Genomic DNA, 21,837 nt, shown 5'->3' on the forward strand with positions numbered 1-21,837 from the left:
TTAGATAATTTTTTCTGCCCTGATGGCACAGTGGTTAAAGCGTTCAGCTGCTAACCTAAAGGTCAGCAGTTTGAACCTACCAGCCACTCCACGGGAGAAAGATACGGCAGTCTGCTTCTGTAAAGATTTACAGCCTTGGAAACCCTGTGGGGTAGTTCTGCTCTGTTCTTAGGGCTACTATGGGTTGGAATTGACTTGACAGCAGTGAGTTTTTGGTTTTATATTTTTTGTATGTTTGCTTATATTGTCCAGGATATTCATTCTTTACCTCATGACGATTGTTTATCTGATAGAGCCACTATGTAGGAAATATTCATGGTAGAAGATGCAGTGCTTTACAGCTACCTTAACATATTTCACATCAAACATTGAAATTATAATATACTAGGGAATAATCAGTGTTACCGTATTGTACGTGTAAAAACGGTTGAATTGGTGTACGTTTTGCTGTGTATATTCTTAACAACAAAATAAAAAAAATATAATACACTAGGAAATAGAAAAGACATAATTGTGTGAATCTTTTTGTGCTAAAGACATTGGTGTGAAGTGATCATATTCAGGATATACTTTATATAGACTATAGAAAAATGAAATTGTCTATAAAAAAAGTGATCATATTCATAGAAAAACGAAATTGTCTATAGATAGTTATAATGTGAGTAACTAACTTGAGTTTCCTTAGTGAGATAAAAACAGAGAATTTTGAAATTATTTAATTTGTTGTTCTTAAGTTCTTTGTCTATAAGTCGTATACTGGGGATGACTCAGGAAGTTTGAGCTCAGAATCCCAGACCTCCTTTAAAACAGACCAAGATCAGCCCCAGTAGAACTGATAGAATCTTTCTGGTGCTCTTCAGTATGACGGTTAAGGTTATGTGTCAACTTGGCTAGGCCATGATTCTCAGTGGTTTGGCAGATACTCCAATTTGTGATCCGATGTGAGCAGCCAGTCATTTGAAAGGGGCATTTCCTTGGGGGTATAGCCTACATCCAGTGTATGTGGATGTTCTGGCAAAGCTTGCCCTCTCTCGATCCTGTGTCTGACTCGTCAGCCTCTGACCCCCGGTTCTTGGGACGTGAGCCAGAAACTTGCTGTCTGACCTGAAGATTTGGGGATTTGCCAGCTCACACAGCCCCATGAGCCAGCAGCCTACTGTGTGACATGCCAATTTTGAAGTCATCACCCCTGCAGCCACATGAGTCAGGAGAAGCCCCTAGCCTGATGCCTGACCCATGGATTTAGAATTTGCCAGTCTCCACCACTGTGTGAGCTATTTCCTTGAAATAAATCTCTCTCTCTCTGTATGTTCGTGTGTGTATATATATATATATATATATATATTTCATTGGTTTTGCTCCTCTAGAGAACCCAGCCTAAGACATTCGGAATAGGTCCAGAAGCTGACAAACTCCCAGAAGTAGATTACAGTAAATATGAAATAGGATATACTAGACAGAAATCAGTATGCTGTCTTAGAAAATGCTCTCAGAGACAAACTGAGAATATTAGACTGGTTAAACTATTGGGCTGATCTGTTTCTTGACTGAGAGAGACTCCCAGTCAGGGTAAAATTTTTCAGACCCAAACTTAAGTAGAATCTGAATAGACTACATTAAGAAGTAAGAGAATTTTACATTTCATTTTTTTTTTAATTTCAGAGACAGCACTAAATAAAATGTAGGAAGCATTTAGTATGAGCAAAGCCTGTGAGAGTAGGGACTTACTTGTGTCATTCATTATTCTGGCATGAGCATCGTGTTGGTACTCTGATATTTTTCTAGGTGAATATGTAAAGTTATAAAACGCCATATGAAAACCTGGCTTATTTCGTGATTTTTTTTACACATTTCTTCACTAGAGGGTGCTATGTAAGCATTCAATACTTTAGTATCATCTCTTCTACGTTTACTTATTAGCTGAGAGATGGGGTTTTTAAATCACCTGATTTATTGTAAGCTTTCATTTCTTTTTCATTGCTGTCAAAGCAACACTGAGGTAATGTGTATGGTTAAATTAATGAAGTTGAGTGGCTGTTAATGGAAACGTTAACACAGATGTTTCTTTTTTCCTCCTCCTCAGGAGACTTATGACCCCGATCATGTATGCTGCACGAGACGGTCACCCTCAGGTGGTTGCTCTTCTTGTTGCTCAGGGAGCGGAAGTTAACGCCCAGGATGAGAACGGTTACACTGTGAGAACCACTTTACGCTGTCCCTCTTTCGTTTCTAAGACATAGGTGTCTCGTGATCAGTAATTCACAAAACGAATCTTCTGTAGTAGTAAGGATAGAAAGACAGGGCTATAATTGTTCTTTTGGTGAAGAGAAGCACAGCTGAGATAGGAGAAGAGAATTATCTGACTCCCTGGCTCCTCAATCCTGACAAAAGAAGCTGTAACTACAAAGCCTGGGCTAGAATGTACATAAGAATTCTTTTTTGTAAAAAAAAACCTCAACGATTAGTATAACATCATTTGACTATAAAACATTTGGTTTTATAAAATCAGCACTGACAGGCTACTTTGCAATTAAACTTTGGAATTATGTATATTTCACATTATATTGTGAAATGAAGAGATTGCATTATTCCATTTATTAATTAACCATGTTTAGTTTTTTGTTGTGCCACAAATACAGCTGAAAACTTTCCTTCTCTGTCTCATACACACTCCCTCTCTTTAAACGTTGTTTTTCCCCCAATCGTAGGCTTTAACATGGGCAGCACGTCAGGGTCATAAAAATGTTGTTTTGAAGTTGCTTGAACTTGGAGCTAATAAAATGCTACAAACCAAAGATGGAAAGACACCAAGTGAGGTTGCAAATAAAAATAAACATCCAGAGGTATCCTTCTATATATTTTTCTATGGCATGTTACATTATCATTTGTAGAACCTTGGTATTATCTTGTTAAAACTCACAAGTGAAATAATAATGTATCTGGCTATTATTAAATGTTTAAATAGGTACAATCTTTTTCCTCCTGCCAGGTGATAAAAACTTTATTTTTTTTTTATGGTACTCGTCTTTTACTAAATAAACAGGCATTTATAACGTGGTAATGCAAAATTTTTTTTTTTTTTTTTAATGCAAAGGTTATATAACGAGGGTAAAAAAGTTTTATTCTGGCCCTAGAAATAAATTGTTACATGCTATTTATTTGTTTAAACATTTGAAACTGGCCCCAATTTTTAAATATTAGCATACTGAGAAAGCTAGTAAAATGTTAAAATTTGAACATATAATTGAAGCATTGTTTTGTAATTTTAATTTGTAGATATTGGACAAGTTAATAATAAAATTTTTCAAGCCATATTACTTCTTAAATATGTAACAAGGCAAATGATTAAGTGATAACAACTTTGGTTATGTGAACTATTGTCATTCAAAAGTTAAAGTCAGTAGCAAATATTTGCCATTCATTAGATTATTGTTAAAACATTGGGTCTGAACATTAGAGCTTTTGGTCAAAGGTCTGTAATTTCTCAACTAGAATCAAATGTAGTACAATCTTAAAACCAAGTTATGTAGCTCAAGATTTTCTGAAACCGGGTTTCTGAATTTGAAGTGACATTCCAGAAGGGGTCATCATATATCATTAGACCCCACCACTTACACAGCATGTGAAAAACTTTTTTAAGCAATCTGATAAATATATGATCATTTTCCAAGTAAAATCTACATTTCCAAAATTATTCTAGAGTAAATGTTAATCGCCAAAGCTCTGTGAAACTTTTAAAAGAAATTTAGTTTTTCTCCTAACCTTTGAAAATTTGAAAACCTATAATTGGTTTACTACATTGTTAAATTTAGGGTAGATGACACCAAGTTTGACGTAACAAGAAATTTGTGAATATCAAAGGTTAAATATTTTAAGGCATCGTCATTTCTTAAAGTGAGATTTGATCTTGTATTTTGACCGATTACATTTACATTTTATTTGATGTGACATACCATGACTTCCTAAGCAGTTAGGCTTTAAAAGTAAGGAATGTCACCAAATGTCTCTTTAAGGTGTAGAGTTGGGATTTATATACATTTGTGTACAGTTGTATACATTTGCATACCTTTAGGTGTGCTTAGGACTTCCTCCTTGCTGACCACAGTGTATTTTAAGAACAGACTCAGAATTTCATCTTTAACTCGTAAAAATGGAATTTTTTGTTTTATGTCTTGCTGACAGTTTTGTTAATTATTGTCTTCCTTTAATTTTTATTTCTGATTATTATTTTAGGTCAAGGAAATATTTATTTGATTTTATAAAAGTTGTTCTCAGGTGTAAAGGCATTTATTGTCTTACCTTGCTAAAATTTCCTTTGTTGACATAATCACACGCTCAGTTTCTTTTAAGTGGAAGTGATAGTACATAATAATATTAAGCATTCGAATGGCTTAACTTTTTCAGATCTTCAGTTTACTTTCTTTGACATTAAATCCGTTGGAAGGAAAGCTTCAACAACTAACTAAAGAGGAGACTATTTGTAAACTATTGATGACAGATTCTGATAAAGAAAAAGATTATATATTTAGGTAACAACATTTTAGTTCACGAATACCTACAAATGAGTAAAATTTGTGCATGTTCTTATTACTTATAATAAATGGGGTGACTTAGCTAAAAGTATTTTAAACGACATTTTTTAATATTACTTAGAAATGTCAGGATTTTAAGTACTCTGTTCTCCAGAATGTTAGAAGAGTTATATTTATGCGAATAGCTAATACTAATGAGAATAACTTTTGACTTTAAGTGTAAACTTTATTTTAAATAAAACACATTAACAATAAAATTTATTCCTGAAAGGTTCTAAGATTGTATTTATGTTAGTGTTCAAACTGTATTGCATCTTGCTTTCTAATTCTTTTTAGCACATTTCTGCTTTTATAAGCTAAAATTAAAAATGTATTTCTTTCCCCAAACACAATTGTGAATTATATGGCCACAAAACTGTTCTGTACTTACCCACATTTAAAATTACTTAATTTTCACTTATTTCAATTAAAAACATTTTTTTGTGTGCAGATATCTCGCAACAAATACATACTAGCAAATACTATCATTCTTAGGAAAGATAAGCTGCATTTTATCATTGCCGTTTTCTCTCTTGTATCTTCACTCAAGAAAACTTGCTCATTTGATACAGCATAAATCTGATATGTAAATTTGCAAATGTATTCTGCATGGATTCATTCTTACTCATTCTTATTCTCTCTCTGAAACCTAAGTATATGTATGTATATTGTTCTGTTCTATAAATATTCATAGTTCATATGCAGCATTTGGAGATCTGGAAATATTTTTATATGGTCTTGGACTTGAACACATGACAGATTTATTAAAGGTAAGATTCCATATGATAACTTACAGTTAGTTGTGTATATATGTTTGTTAGTGTAACATTACATTTTAACTTATAAGCATGCCTGTGAATGAGTGTCAGTTGCACTTTCCTCTGTAATTTGTAGTACACCCCGTTTTAAATGTGTAATAAGCATTTCTAAATTTGTTCCCAAAATTTGCGTATACTTAGAAGATGGTTGGATTAAGCAGTTTTAGGAGCCCTGGTGGTGCAGTGGTTAAGCATATGGCTGCTAACTGAAAGGTCAGCAGTTCGAGCCCACCATCCACTCTGCAGAAGAAAGATGTGGTAGTCTGCGTTTATAAAGATTACAACCTTGGAAGCCAGTGGAGCAGTTCTACTCTTTCCTTTAGGGTTGCTATGAGTTAGAACCCACCAGATGGCAATAGGTTTTTAAACAGTTTTACCCACTGCCTAATAATTCATAGAATTCCTCCTTGTCTGTCTAAGTCCATAGTTTGTTTTTCTAGTTCCTGATTTTCCTGTAGAGAATATTAGGAGAAGCCTGATTTTAAACTGGACAACCATATTACCAGATTCTGACTCCAGTGATTATTAAATGATACGTTACTTTAACATCTTTTTTTTTCGTAAGGATGATAACATGTAGTGTAGGGTTGTTAAGAAGATTTAATTAGGTCATATCCCGAGCATTATCTGCATGTTTTAAGCATACAGTATGTGGTTTCTGTAGATGATAATTTTGATCAGCTAGATGGGGATACTGGCACACTAAAGTACCATTGACTTAAGACAGGCTCTCCTCAGGATATGTACATTCTATTTAGGTACTTCTGAATTGAAATGCATTGTACAACCTTGAAAGTTCTTCCTATTTGAGAAATATTGAGTAAAATAGATGTTACTGATGGTTTGATTTGATACAGTTAGAAATTTAAAATATTCATAAAACAATTTCCATCAAACTATCAAACTGCTTTTATTTTTGTAAGCAAATATAAATTATAATTATTTTCTTTGAATCTGGAAAACTAGTTATGTTTACGCTTTCTTAGGTGAATATAGGTACTGTGACACTCATTACTAATTACCTAGTGGTGTACTTCTATATCTGTGTATCCTAACTCCTCTAGACAGTTGGAAGTCAAGAGTGGAACATATAACTGACTTATGTATCCTGGCCTTACTTCCCTTCTGCTACTTTATTTATACTGAAAAGTGGTATTTTTTTTTCCCTTTTCTACAGGAAAGGGATATATCTTTAAGACACCTTTTGACCATGAGAAAAGATGAATTTTCAAAGGTTAGTATCAATTTTAAGGAGCCTTGGAGATACAGTGGTTCAGTGCTTGGCTGCTGACTGAAAAGTCAGCATTCAAACCCACCAGCCACTCTGCAGGAGAAAGATGGTAGCAGTCTGCTTCTGTAAAGATTTGCAGCCTTGTAAATCTGCTCTGTCCTGTAGAGTCACTATGAGTCAGAATCCACTGGAAGGCAGTGGGGTGGTATCAGTTTCAAAAACTTCAGACATATTCTTTCATGCTGTTTTAATTGTGGATCCTTTTATTTTCTCTTAAAAATCCTAGAGCCACAGACTTTGATTAATCTTTTACTAGGTTCTTGATTATGGATAACCATATCTCATTGTTCTGTTGTAGTATTAAGTTACTTTAAGAATATTTAAGGACTTAGAGTTAAATTTTTATTTTTATCTTTATTCAGATTGTCATGATATCTCAACTAAAACTGGTACTTCATTCCTAAATGTGAAATAGATTTGTAAAACAGTAGGCAACTTAGAATTAAGAGGTGGTTTTTTATGTATGTGGGTATGAACATGTGTCTTGCTTTGCTCCATTCCCAAAAATTATCAAAACCTATTATTTTGTCATCTAATAAATAAAGCAACAATTCAGAAATAGCTGTTGGAAGGGTTAGAGATACTTTGATAAATATGATATCTAAAAAGTAACGATCTTGCTGCATGAGCGCATTGGAAACTTAAATATTCAGTATTACTAAAAAAGTAACTGTATTAGCTAAATCTAGGGTAGAAATTTTAGTTTAATACTAAAAGTCGAATAGAGACAAAAATAAGGCTTAATTCTCACTTGTCACTGATAATAGTTTGAAGGAAAAATTATTGTACTGTGGGTTTTTGAAAGATTTATAAATTAAAATCTAGTATTTGGTTTTTATAGTCTATCATAATTTGTATTTATTGCAAATAATTAACTGTAGTCACTAAATATTTTAATAATGTAACCTTGTCCATCATGGTTAAAGGCATACCATATACTTTTTCATGTTTGTTATTTTTCCAATATGTATCTACTTTTTCAAGATGTAAATTAAACAGAAAACTTGTTTAGTAATTTTGAATATTAAATAATTCAAGTATAACTGTCTTAATGCACTTTAAATTCGTTTTCTGTATAGAATGGAATTGCCAGTAGAGATCAGCAGAAAATTCTGGCTGCTCTTAAAGAGTTAGCAGTAGAAGAGATAAAATTCGGAGAGCTTCCTGAAGTGGCAAAGTTGGAAATCAGGTAAAATCACCGATTTACATTAATAGCGGTTTAAAACAAGCTGCTCTTTTTCTTAGTTTAATTTTGATCATTAGAGTCATTTTACTTGCTACCATCATTTTCCCATAGAAATGGACAACTCATTTTGCAATATACCATGTTCTAAAATGAGGTATACTTTATAAAGTCAATTTTTATGAAGTCATTTTTATCAGTTAACAATTATTATGAAATTATTTTATGATGCATTATTTTGAAGCAAAATGGTTCCCCTTGTCAACTCACATGGAAACATTTTTTTCCTTGCATTTTACTTACTAAATTGAACTATGTAAGAGATTCCGTCTTCGTACCATAGATTTTATTCTCTTTATATCATTTTATGTGTTAAATAGAAAATTAAAAGTAATATTTTTGCTTAGGGCAGTAAGAAAGCATTTCTTATGTAACTCTGCTCTCTTTATTTATTATTTTTATTGTACTTTAGGTGAAGGTTTACAAAACAAACTAGTTTCTCATTAAACAGTACAGATACTATTTTATGACGTTGGTTAACCATCCCACGACATGTCAACACTCCCTTCTCAACCTTAGGTTCCCTATTACCAGCTTTCCTGTCCCTTCCTGCCTTCTAGTCCTTGCCCCAGGGCTGGTGTGCACCTTTAGTCTTGTTTGTTTCATGGGCCTGTCCTGTCTTTGGCTGAAGGGTAAACCTTAGGAGTGACTTCATTACTGACCGGATGGGCGCCGGGGGCCATACTCTTAGGGTTTCTCCAGACTCTGTTAGGCCAGCAAGTCTGGTCCTTCTTTTTGAGTTAAAATTTTTTTCTACATTTTTCACCAGCTCTCTCTGGGACCCTGTCTTGTGATCCCTGTCAGAGCAGTCAGTGGTGGTAGCCGGGCACCATCTAGTTGTACTGGACTCAGTCTGGTAGAGGCCGTGGTAGATGTGGTCCGTTAGTCCTTTGGACTGATCTTTCCCTTGTGCCTTTAGTTTTCTTCATTCTCCTTTGTTCCCAAAGGGGCAAGACCAGTGGAGTATCCTAGATGGCCGCTCACGGGTTTTTAAAACCCAAGACGCTACTCACCACAGTAGAATGTGGAACATTTTCTTCATAAACTATGTTATGCCAGTTGAGCTAGATGTCCCCGAGACCACGGTCCCCGTAGCCCTCAGCCCAGTCATGAGTTTTTACAGTCATGGTCTCATACAATATTTCTCCTTTTGTGATTGACATTTCACTCAGAATAATGCCCTCCAGATGCATCCATGTTATGAGATGTATCCCAGATTCATCGTTGTTCTTGCTCTCTTTATTTTTAGTATTATTGTATGAAATTGTTATCAATATGTAAAGTTAATTTCCAGTATTATAAACATGTCTTATACTGATTATAAGTATTCAGTTATGAAAATGTTTTATTTTATTATTATGTAACTCTTAAGTGATTTTCTTAACTTTTTATTTTGAAATAATTATAGGTTCACAGGAAGTTGCAAAGAGATGTACAGGGAGATCCCATGCACCCTTCACCTAACCTCCTCCAGTATTAACATCTTGTGTAACTATAGTATATCAAACCTGAGTATTGGCATTGATACGATCCACAGAAGTTACTCACTTCTCTAGTGTGTGTTTGTGTAGCTGTATGCAGTTTCATCACATGTTGCTTCAGGTCACCATTACCATAAGGCTCCCTCATTCTATCCCTTAGAACCGGATCCATTCCCGCCCCCCTCACTAGCCCCTGGGAACCACTAATCCATTCTCTGTCCCTATGATGGTGTTATTTTATGAATGTTATATAAATGGAATCATGCACTATGTATCCTTTTTAGATTGGCTTTTTTCATAGTGCGTAATTTCCTTAAGGTTCATCCAAGTTGTTATTTTGTATATCAATAGTTTATTCCTTTTTTATTGCTCCATAGTATTCCATGATATGAATATACCACAGTTTGTTTAATCATTCACCCATTGAAGGACCTTTGAGTATTTTTTAGCTTTTGGCTATTACAGTAAAGCTGCAGTGAACATTACGTACAAGAATTCTGCATGAAATAAGTTTTCATTTCCATGGAAGAAATGCCCAAGAGGGCAATTACTAGGTCATGTGATAGTTCCATGTTTAGTTTTTTAAAAAACGGTCAGGATGATTTTCAGAATGGCAGCATCATTTTATGTTCTGCCAGCAGTGCGTGCATGATCTAGTTCTTCTGCATCCTTGCCAGCATTTGGTGTTACCACTTTTTTTAAAGCTGTTCTGATAGATGTGTAAATAATACCTTACTTTGGTTTTATTTGTATTTCCCTGATGGCTAATGATTTTGAATAACTTTTCTTGTGCTTATTGGCCATCTCTGTCCTCTTTAATGGAATGTCTCTTTATGTCTTTTGCTTGTTTTCTTATTGGATTGGGTTTTTTTTTTTCCCTGATTTTTTTAATGTTGAATTTTGGGGGTTTTTTAGGTACAAGTCCTTTGTTGGATATGTGATTAGCAAATATATTCTCCCAGTTAGTAATTGGTATTTTCTCCCTCTTAACATGGTCTTTGACAGAGCAAAGTTTTTTATTTTGATGATGCCCAGTTTATCAGTTTTTCTTTTTATGGATCGTGCTTTTTGTGTCAAGTTTAATAATACTTTGCCTAGCCTTAGGTCCTAAAGAATTTCTCTTAGGCTTTTTTCCTAGAAGTTTTATGGTGTTACATTTTACATCAAAATTCATGATCTAATTTGAGTTCGTTTTTATAAAAGTATGAGGTTTAGGTCAATGTTCATTGTTCCCCCCTGTGGATATCCAGTTGCTTCAGTACCATTTGTTGAGACAGCTATGAAACCTCCATTAAACTGCTTTTGATCCATTGTTAAAAATTAATTGGGTGTATTTGTGTGGATCTATTCTAGGTTCAATATTCTGTGTTCTCTACACGTCTCTTTCCATCATTACCACACCATCTGGATTACTCTGGCTATATATATAAACCAAAACCTAAACCCATTGCTGTCAAGTCTATTCATAGCAACCCTTTAGGACAGAGTAGATCTGCCCCATAGGGTTTCCAAGGCTGTAAATCTTTATGGAAGCAGACTACCACATCTTTCTTCTATGGAGCAACTAGTAGGTTTGAACTGCCAGCCTTTTGATTGGTAGCCAAGCACTTTAACCACAGTGCCACTAGGGCTCCATGTATATATACGTGAAAACCCTGGTGGTATAGTGGTTAAGAGCTACAGCTGTAAACCAAAAGCTTGGCAGTTCGAATCCACCAGGCATTCCTTGGAAGCTGTATGGGGCAGTTCTGCTCTGTCTTACAGGGTTGCTATGAGTCGGAATCGACTTGACAGTAATGGGCTTGGTTTTTGGTATATGTATACACACACGCATATACACATATATACATGTGTGTATGTATATATGTATGTGTGTATATATACACACACGTACAATATGTATACTGTATACATATATATGGACATATATGTACACTGTATACATATATATGTATTGAGCGTTTATTTCAGGAAGAGTGATTCCTCTCATTTTGTTCTTTTTCAGAATTGTTTTGGCTATTTCAGGACCTTTTCTTTTTCATGTGCATTTTAGAATAAGATTATCTGTGTCTAAAAAGCACCTCTCTGAGATTTTGTAGTAATTTGCATTAATCTTCTTGATTAATTTATGAAGAATTGACATCTTTATTACATTGACTCTTCCAGTCCACAGACATAATTGTACAATTTTTAGATCTTCTTTGGTTTCTTTCATCAGCATTTTCAGTTTTTCATTACACAGATCCTGTACATGTTTTATTAGATTTATGTGTAGATACTTCATTTTTTTATTTTGGCCCACATACAATTGATTTTTCCATGTCGATCACTTATCCTGTGAACTTACTGAATGCACTTATTAGAGCTAGGAAGTTTTTGTAGATTCTGGGAGATTTTCTACATAGGCAGTCATGTAGTCTGAAAAAGAGACAAGTGTATTTCTTCTTTTCTAGTCTGTATGCCTCTTTTTTTTCTTGTGTATTGTAGTGGGTAGAACTTCCACTATTGTGTGAACTAAGAATAAGGGTAGCAGACATCCTTGCCTTCTTCTCAATCTTAGGTAGAAAGCAGTCAATCTTTTGCATTAACTATGGTGTAACTGTCTACCATGGGTGACCCTGCTGGTATTTGAATACTGGTGGCATAGCTTCCAGCATCACAGCAACATGCAAGCCCCCCTACAGTATGACAAATTGACAGATGTGGGGGGGTCTGAGCTGAGCTTCCAGCCTAAGACAGACTAGGAAGAAGGACCTGGCAGTCTACATCTGAAAAGAATTAACCAGTGAAAACTGTATTAATAGCAGTGGAACATTGTCTGGTATAATTCCGGAAGATGAGCCCCTCAGATTGGAAGGTACTCAAAGTAAGACTGGGGAAGAGCTACCTCCTCAAAGTAGAGTCAACCTTAACGACATGGATGGAGTCAAGCTTTCGGGACCTTCATCTGCAGATGTGGCATGACTGAAAGTGAGAAGAAACAGCTGCAAACATCCATTAATAACCAGAATGTGGAATATATGAAGTATGAATCTAGGAAAATTGGAAATGGTCAAAAATGAAATGGTACACGCAGACATCGATACCTAGGCATTAGTGAGACAAAGTGGACTGGTGGGCATTTTGAATCACACAATCATACATCCTGCTATGCTGGGAATGACAATTTGAGAGGAATGGCATTGCATTCATCGTGAAAAAGAACATTTCAAGATCTATTCTGAAGTGTACAATGCTGCAAGTGATAGGATAATATCCGAATGCCTACAAGGAGGACCAGTTAATACGACTATTATTCGAATTTTCGCACCAACCACTTAAGGCCAAAGGTGAAGAAATTGAAGATTTTTACCAACTTTTTCTGCAGTCTGAAATTGATCGAACATGCAATCAGGATGCCTTGGTGATTGGAATGCAAAAGTTGGAAACAAGAAGAATCGGTAGTTGGAAAATATGGCCTTGGTGATAGAAATGATACTGAGATTGCATGATAAAATTTTGGAAGACCAACAACTTCCTCATCACAGATACCTTTTTTCACCAACATAAACAGCAACTATACACATGGACCTCACCAGATGGAATACACAGGAATCAAATCGATTACATCTATGGAAAAAGACAGTAGAACAGTTCAAAACCATCAGAACAAGGCCAAGGGTCTACTGTGGAACAGACTATCAATTGCTCACGTGTAAGTTCAAGTTGAAGCTGAAGAAAATTAACAAGTCTGAGAGCCAAAATATGACCCTGAGAATATCCCACCTGAATTTAGAGACCATCAGAAGACTAGATTTGACACATTGAACACTAATGACTGAAGGCCAGCGAGTTGTGGAATGACATCAAAGACATCATACAAGAGGTCATTAAAAAGACAGGAAAGAAAGAAAAGACCAAAATGAATGTCAGAAAAGACTCTGAAACATGCTCTTGAATGTTGAGTAGCTAAAGCAAATGGAAGAAATGATGAAGTAAAAGAGCTGAACAGAAGATTTCAAAGGGCAGCTCAAGAAGACAAAGTAAAGTCTTACAATGAAATGTGCAAAGACCTGGAGTTAGAAAACCAAAGGGGAAGAACACACTCAGCATTTCTCAAGCTGAAAGAACTGAAGAAAAAACACAAGCCTCAAGTTGAAGTTGAAGAATCCTACAGGGAAAATATTAAACAACACAGGAAGCATCAAAAGAAGATGGAAAGAATACACAGAATCACTGTTCCCAAAAGAATTGGTCAATGTTCAGCCATTTCAGGAGATAGCCAATGATCAGGAACCATGGTACTGAAGGAAGAGGTCTAAGCTGCACTGAAGTCATTGGCGAAAAACAAGGCCCCAGGAATTGGTGAAATACCTATTGAGATGTTTCAGCAAACGGATGCAGCACTAGAAGTGCTCAATCATCTAAGCCAAGAAATTGAAAGATAGCTACCTGGCCAACTGACTGGAAGAGATCCATATTTATGCCTTTTCCAAAGAAAGGTTATCCAACCGAATGCGGAGATTTTTGAGCAATATTATTAATGTCACACCCAAGTAAAATTTTGCTGAAGATCATTCAAAAGTAGTTGTAGCAGTACACCCACAGGGAACTACCAGAAATTCAAGCCAAATTCAGAAGAGGACGTGGAGCCAGGGATACCATTGCTAATGTCAGATATATCCTGTGTGAAAGCAGAGAATACCAGAAAGATGTTTACCTGTGTTTTATTGACTACGCTAAGGCATTCGACTGTGTGGAATCCAGAACACTTAATTGTGCCTCATGCGGAACCTGTACATAGACCAAGAGGCAGTCATTCTAAGAGAACAACGGGATACTGCGTGTTTTAAAGTCAGGAAAGGTGTGCGTCAGGGTTGTTTCCTTTCACCATACTTATATAGTGTGTATTCTGAGCAAATAATCCAAGAAGCTGGACTGTGTCAAGAAGAACAGGGCATCAGGATTGAAGGGAAGACTCATTAACAGCCTGCGTTATGCAGGTGACACAACCTTGCTTGCTGAAAGTGAAGAAGACTTGAAGTACTTAGTGATGAAGATCAAAGACTGCAGCCTTCATTGTGGTTTACATCTCAACATAGAGAAAACAAGTCATCACAACTGAACCGATAAGCAACATTATGATAAACAGAGAAAAGATTGAGGTTATCAAGGATTTCATTTTACTTGGCTCTACAGTCAACACCCATGGAAGCCCCAATCAAGAAATCAAACAAGACATTGCATGGCAAATCGGCTGCAAAAGACCTGTTTAAAGTGTTAAAAAGCAAAAAATAAACTGTTAAAAAGAAAAGATGTCACTTTTAAGGACTAAGGCCCACCTGACCGAAGCCATGGTGTTACCAGTCGCCTCATATGCATACAAAAGCTGGACAGTGAATAAGGAAGACCAAAGGAGAATCGATGCCTTTGAATTATGCTGTTGGCAAAGAATATTAAATATACCACAGATTGCCAAAAGAATGAACAAATCTATCTTGGAAGAAATACAACCAGAATGTTTCTTAGAAGCAAGGATGGCGAGACTGTGTCTCACATACTTTGGACATGTTATCAGGAAGAATCAGCCCCCGGAGAAGGACATCTTGCTTGGTGAACCAGAAGCTCAGCAAAAAAGAAGACCTTCAGTGAGGTGCATTGACACAGTGGTGCAACAATGGGCTGAAGTATAACAAAGATTGTGAGGATGGCGCAGGACTAGGCAATGTCTCGTTCTGTTGTACATAGGTCACCAGGAGTTGAAGCCAACTTGGCAGTACCTAACAACAACATCATAATGTTAACTAGGTAATTTTTGTAGTTGCTTTTTTATGAGATTGAGGAAATTCTTCTCTATTCCTAGTTTTTGGTTTTTTGTTTGTTTGTTTTTTAAATAAATTTTATTGTGCTTAAGTGAAAGTTTACAAATCAAGTCAGTCTCTCAAACAAAAACTTATATACACCTTGCTACATACTCCCAGTTACTCTCCCCCTAATGAGACAGCCCGTTCCCTCCCTCTGCCCTCTCTTTTCGTGTCCATTTCGCCAGCTTCTAACCCCCTCTGCCCTCTCATCTCCTCTCTAGGCAAGAGGTGCCAACATAGTCTCAAGTGTCCACCTGACCTAAGAAGCTCACCAGCATCCCTCTTCAACCCATTGTCCAGTCCAATCCATGTCTGAAGAGTTGGCTTCAGGAATGGTTCCTTTCCTGAGCCAGCAGAAGGTCTGAGGGCCATGACCACCAGGGTCCTAGTCTCAGTCAGACCATTAAGTCTGGTCTTTTTATGAGAACTTGGGGTCTGCACCCCACTGCTCTCCTGCTCCCTCAGGGGTTCTCTGTTGTGTTCCCTGTCAGGGCAGTCATCAGTTGTAGCCAGGCACCATCTAGTTCTTCTGGTCTCAGGATGATGTAGTCTCTGGATCATGTGGCCCTTTCTATTTCTTGGGCTTGTAATTACCTTGTGTTCTTGGTGTTCTTCATTCTCCTTTGATCTAGGTGGGTTGAGACTTGTTGATGCATCTTAGATGGCCACTTGCTAGTGTTTAAGACCCCAGACGCCACTCTTCAAATTGGGGTGCAGAATGTTCTTAATAGATTTTATTATGCCAATTGACTTAGATGTCCCCTGAAACCATGGTCCCCAAATCCCTGCCCCTGCTACGCTGGCCTTCGAAGCATTAAGTTTATTCAGGAAACTTCTTTGCTTTTGGTTTTAGTCCAGTTGTGCTGACCTCACATGTATTGTGTGTTGTCTTTCCCTTCACCTAAAGTAGTTCTTATCTACTAATTAATGAATACCCCCTCCCACATTTCCACCCACCCCCTTCTTGTAAGCACACAAGAGTATTTTCTTCTCAGTTTAAACTGTTCCTCAAGTTCTTATAATAGTGGTCTTATACAATATTTGTGCTTTTGCAACTGACTAGTTTCACTCAGCATAATGCCTTCCAGGTTCCTCCATGTTATGAAATGTTTCACAGATTGCTCACTGTTCTTTATTGACGCGTAGTATTCCATTGTGTGAATATACCATAATTTGTTTATCCATTCATCCATTGATGGGCACCTTGGTTGCTTCCATGTTTTTGCTATTGTAAACAGTGCTGCAGTAAACATGGGTGTGCATGTATCCGTTCGTGTATAGGCTCTTATTCCTCTAGGGTATATTCCGAGGAGTAGGATTGCTGGATCATATGGTAGTTCTATTTCTAGCTTTTTAAGGAAGCGCCAAATCGATTTCCAAAGTGGTTGTATCATTTTACATTCCTACCAGCAGTGTATAAGTGTTCCAATCTCTCCACAGCCTCTCCAACATCTATTATTTTGTGTTTTTGGATTAATGCCAACCTTGTTGGAGTGAGATGAAATCTCATTGTAGTTTTCATCTGCATTTCTCTAATGGCTAATGATTGTGAGCATTTCCTCATGTATGTGTTAGCTATCTGAATGTCTTCTTTAGTGAAGTGTCTAGTCATATCTTTTGCCCATTTTTTAATTGGGTTATTTGTCTTTTTGCAGTCGAGTTTTTGCAGTATCATGTAGATTTTAGAGATCAGACGCTGATCGGAAATGTCATAGCTAAAAACTTTTTCCCAGCCTGTAGGTAATCTTTTTACTCTCTTGGTGAAGTCTTTGGATGAGCATAGGTGTTTGATTTTTAGGAGCTCCCAGTTATCTAGTTTTTCTTCTGTATTCTTAATAATGTTTTTATACTGTTTATGCCATATGTTAGGGCTCCTAACATTGCCCTATTTTTTCTTCCATGATCTTTATCATTTTAGATTTTATATTTAGGTCTTTAATCCATTTTGAGCTCGTTTCTGTGCATGGAGTGAGGTATAGATCCTGTTTCATTTTTTTGCAGATAGCTATCCAGTTGTGCTAGCACCATTTGTTAAAAAGACTGTCTTTTCCCCCATTTAACTGTTTTGGGGCCTTTTTCAAATATCAGCTGTCATATGTGGTTGGATTTATGTCTGGATTCTCAGTTCTGTTCCACTGGTCTATGTATCTGTTGTTGTACCAGTAACAGGCTGTTTTGACTACTGTGGCAGTATAATAGGTTCTAAAATCAAGTAGAGTAAGGCCTCCCACTTTGTTCTTCTTTTTCAGTAATGCTTTACTTATCTGGGGCCTCTTTCCCTTCCATGTGAAGTTGGTGATTTGTTTCTCCATCTTATTAAAGAACGTCATTGGAATTTGGATGGGAATTGCATTAAATATATAGATCGCTTTTGGTAGGATAGATATTTTTATAATGTTAAATCTTCCTATCTATGAGCAAGGTATGTTTTTCCACTTATGTAGGTCTCTGGGTTTCTTGCAGAAGTGTATTGTTTTCTTTGTATAAGTCTTTTACATCTCTGGTAAGATTTATTACTAAGTATTTTATCTTCTAGGGGGCTGCTGTAAATGGTATTGATTTGGTGATTTCCTCTTCGATGTTGTTTTTGTTGGTGTAGAGGAATCCAACTGATTTTTGTATGTTTATCTTGTATCCCGATACTCTGCTGAACTCTTGTATTAGTTTCAGTAGTTTTCTGGAGGATTCCTTAGGGTTTTCTGTGTATAAGATCATGTTGTCTACAAATAGAGATACTTTTACTTCTTCCTTGCCAATCTGGATGCCCTTTATTTCTTTGTCTATCCTAATTGCTCTGGCTAGGACCTCCAGGACAATGTTGAATGAGAACGGTGATAAAAGGCATCCTTGTCTGGTTCCCATTCTCAAGGGAAATGCTTTCAGGCCCTCTCCATTTAGGATGATATTGGCTTTTGGCTTTGTATGAATGCCCTTTATTATGTTGAGGAATTTTCCTTCAATTCCTATTTTGCTGAGAGTTTTTATCATGAATGGGTGTTGAACTTTGTCAAATGCCTTTTCTGCATCAATTGAGAAAATCGTGTGATTCTTGTCTTTTGTTTTATTTGTGTGATGGATTACATTAATTGCTCTTCTAATGTTGAACCATCCCTGCATACCTGGTATGAATGCCACTTGGTCATGGTGAATTATTATTTTGATATATTGTCAAATTCTATTGGCTACAATTTTGTTGAGGATTTTTGTATCTAAGTTCATGAGGGTTATAGGTCTGTAATTTTCTTTTTTTTGTGGTGTCTTTACCTGGTTTTGGTATCAGGGATATGCTGGCTTCATAGAATGAGTTTGGGAGTATTCCATCCTTTTCTATGCTCTGAAATACCTTTAGTAGTAGTGGTGTTAACTTTTCTCTGAAAGTTTGGTAGAACTCTGCAGTGAAACCATCTGGCCCAGGCCTTTTTTTTGTTGGGAGTTTTTTGATTACCTCTTCAATCTCTTATTTTGTTATGGGTCTATTTAGTTGCTCTGTCTCTGTTTGTGTTACTTTAGATAGGGAGTGTGTTTCTAGGAAATCATCCATTTCTTCTAGGTTTTCAAATTTGTTAGAGTACAGTTTTTCATAGTAATCTGATGTGATTCTTTTAATTTCAGTTGGATCTGTTGTAATATCGCCCGTCTCATTTCTTATTCAGGTTATTTGTTTCCTGTTTTTCTTTTGTCAGTTTGGCCAGTGGTTTATCAATTTTGTTGAATTTTTCAAAGAACCAGCTTTTGGTCTTGTTAATTCTTTCAATTGTTTTTCTGTTTTGTATTTAGTTCAGCTCGAATTTTTATTATTTGTTTTTTTCTGGTGCCTGTGGGTTTCTTTTGTTGCTCTCTTTCTATTTGTTCAAGTTGTAGGGATAATTCTTTGATTTGGGCCCTGTCATCTTTTTGGATGTGTGCATTTTTTTATACAAATTGACCTCTGAGCACTGCTTTAGCTGTGTCCCAAAGGTTCTGATAGGAAGTGTTTTCATTCTCATTGGATTCTATGAATTTCTTTATTAGATCCTTCATGTCTTCTATAATCCAGTCTTTTTTGACCATGGTATTGTTCAGTTTCCAAGTGTTTGATTTCTTTTCCCTGCTTTTCCTGTTATTGATTTCCACTTTCATGGTCTTATGGTCAGAGAAGATGCTTTGTAATATTTCAGTGTCTTGGATTCTGCTAAGGCTTGCTTTATGACCTAATGTGTGGTCTATTCTAGACAATGTTCCATGTGCACTAGAAAAGAAAGAATACTTGGCTGATGTTGGGTGAAGTTTTCTGTACATGTCTATGAGGTCAAGTTGGTTGATTGTGGCATTTCGATCTTCTGTGTCTTTATTGAGCTTCTTTCTGGATGTCCTGTCTTTCACCAAAAGTGGTATGTTGATGTCTCCTACTATTATTGTAGAGCTGTCTATCTCACTTTTCAGTGCTGATAGAGTTTGTTTTATGTATCTTGGCAACCCTGTCATTGGGTGTATAATATTTAATATGGTTATATCTTCTTGGTGTATTGTCCCTTTAATCATTATATACTGTCCTTCTTTATCCTTTTTGATTCAACTTTAAAGTCTATTTTGTCAGAAATTAATGTTGTTACTCCTGCTCTTTTTTGATTGTTGTTTGCTTGATGTATTTTTTCCATCCTTTGGGTTTCAGTTTGTTTGTGTCTTTCTTAGTCTAAGGTGTGTCTCTTGTAGGCAGCATATAGACGGATCTTGTTTTTTAATCCATTCTGCCACTCTCTGTCTCTTTATTGGTGCATTTAGTCCAATAATTATGGATAGGTATGAATTTAGTGCTATCATTTTGATGTCTTTTTTTGTGTGTTGTTGAGTTTCTTTTTCCCCACTTAATTTTATGTGCTGAGTAGATTATATATTGTCCTTTTCTCATATTCGTTGTTGTTGATTTTGTTTCTGCTGAGTCTCTATTTTTTCTTGTATTCTATTTTGATGATTAGGGTAGTTTGTCTCCTTTGTGGTTACCTTATCGTTTACTCCTGTTTTTCTAAATTTAAACCTAACTTTTATTTCTTTGTATCGCCGGGTCTTCCTCTTCATATGGAAGGTCTGTGATTACATTTCTTAGTCCCTCTTTATTGTTTTAATATTGTCTTCTTTCATATAATAACATCGCTGTTACCCTGTTTTGAGCTTTTTTTTTTTTTTTTTTAAACCTTTGTTTTTTTTTGATTTCCCTGTCTGGGTTGAGTTCTGATTGCCCTGCCCAGTGTTCTAGTCTTGGGTTGACACCTGATGTTATTGATTTTCTAACCAAAGAACTCCCTTTAGTATTTTTTGTAGTTTTGGTTTGGTTTTTACGAATTCCCTAAACTTGTGTTTATCTGGAAATGTCCTAATTTCACCCTCATATTTAAGAGACAGTTTTGCTGGATTCTTGGCTGGCAATTTTTTTCCTTCAGTTTCTTTTTAAATATGTCATCCCATTGCCTTCTTGCCTGCATGGTTTCTGCCAAGTAGTCCAAGCTTATTCTTATTGGCTCTCCTTTGTAGGTAGCTTTTCATGTATCCCTAGCTGCTCTGAAAACTCTTTATCTTTGGTTTTGGCAAGTTTGATTATAGTATGTCTTGGTGACTTTCTTTTAAGATCTACCTTATGGGGAGTTTGATGAGCATCTTAGGTAGATAGCTTCTCATCTTTCATGATATCAGGGAAGTTTTCTGCCAACAAATCTTCAACAATTCTCTCTGTATTTTCTCTTATCCCTCCCTGTTCTGGTACTCCAATCACTCATAGGTTATTTCTCTTGATAGAGCCCCACATAATTCTTAAGATTTCTTCATTTTTTTTTTAATTCTTTTATCTGATTTTTCTTCAAATATGTTAGTGCCAGATATATAATATATTTGAGTTCAGAAATTCTGGCTTCTACTTGCTCAATTCTGCTCCTCTGACTTTCTGTTGAGTTGTCTGCTTCTGTAATTTTATTGTTAATCTTTTGAATTTCTGATTACTGTCTATGGATTTTTCCAACTTATTTAGTTTTTCGTTATATTCCTGAATAATCTTTCTAATTTTTTCAATTGCTTTATCAGTGTGTTCCTTGGCTTGTTCTACATATTGCCTCATTTCCTTTCTAATGTCTTAAAGGGCTCTGTATGTTAATCTTTTGTATTCTGGCTCTGGTAATTCTAGGAGTGCACTTTCATCTAGAAGATCCCTGGATTCTTTGTTTTGAGAGCTTGTTGAGGTGATCATGGTCTGTTTCTTTATGTGACTTGATATTGACTGTTGTCTCCGAGCCATCTGTAAGTTATTGTATTAGTTTATGCTTGCTTACTGTGTTGTAGCTTTTTGCTTTGTTTTGTTTTGATATACCCAAATGGGTTGCATGAGTGAGCTAGCCTGATCATTTTTGCCTTTGGAGCTCTGACGTCCTGTCCCCAGCTGGCTAGAGCTGTTATCAGGTATATCAGCCTAGGAGTCCATTCAGTTTTCTTGATGAATTCGGCTCAGGTTTCCAGGTAGCTGATCATCAAGTGTGTGGTAGAGGCTCTGTCCTACAGTCTTAGAGGGGCAGGGGTGATTGGTGTATGTACCGGTATCTGATTGCAGCAGGGGGTCATGCTCTGAA

General features: G+C 36.1%; 1 protein-coding gene across 1 annotated transcript in view; it reads left to right on the plus strand.

Moving 5' to 3' along the window:
• The window catches only part of ASZ1 (ankyrin repeat, SAM and basic leucine zipper domain containing 1), a 79,269-nt gene that overhangs the window by 41,992 nt on the left and 15,440 nt on the right, over positions 1-21,837 (plus strand). Inside the window, exons 5-10 of the mRNA XM_003407233.4 lie at positions 2,084-2,195; positions 2,709-2,843; positions 4,405-4,529; positions 5,266-5,341; positions 6,567-6,623; positions 7,760-7,869. Coding sequence (XP_003407281.2) covers positions 2,084-2,195; positions 2,709-2,843; positions 4,405-4,529; positions 5,266-5,341; positions 6,567-6,623; positions 7,760-7,869 — 615 coding nt within the window. The remainder of the gene's footprint in view (positions 1-2,083; positions 2,196-2,708; positions 2,844-4,404; positions 4,530-5,265; positions 5,342-6,566; positions 6,624-7,759; positions 7,870-21,837) is intronic.

The sequence above is a fragment of the Loxodonta africana genome, chromosome 8 (assembly GCF_030014295.1).
Source record: "Loxodonta africana isolate mLoxAfr1 chromosome 8, mLoxAfr1.hap2, whole genome shotgun sequence".
Taxonomy (NCBI): domain Eukaryota; kingdom Metazoa; phylum Chordata; class Mammalia; order Proboscidea; family Elephantidae; genus Loxodonta; species Loxodonta africana.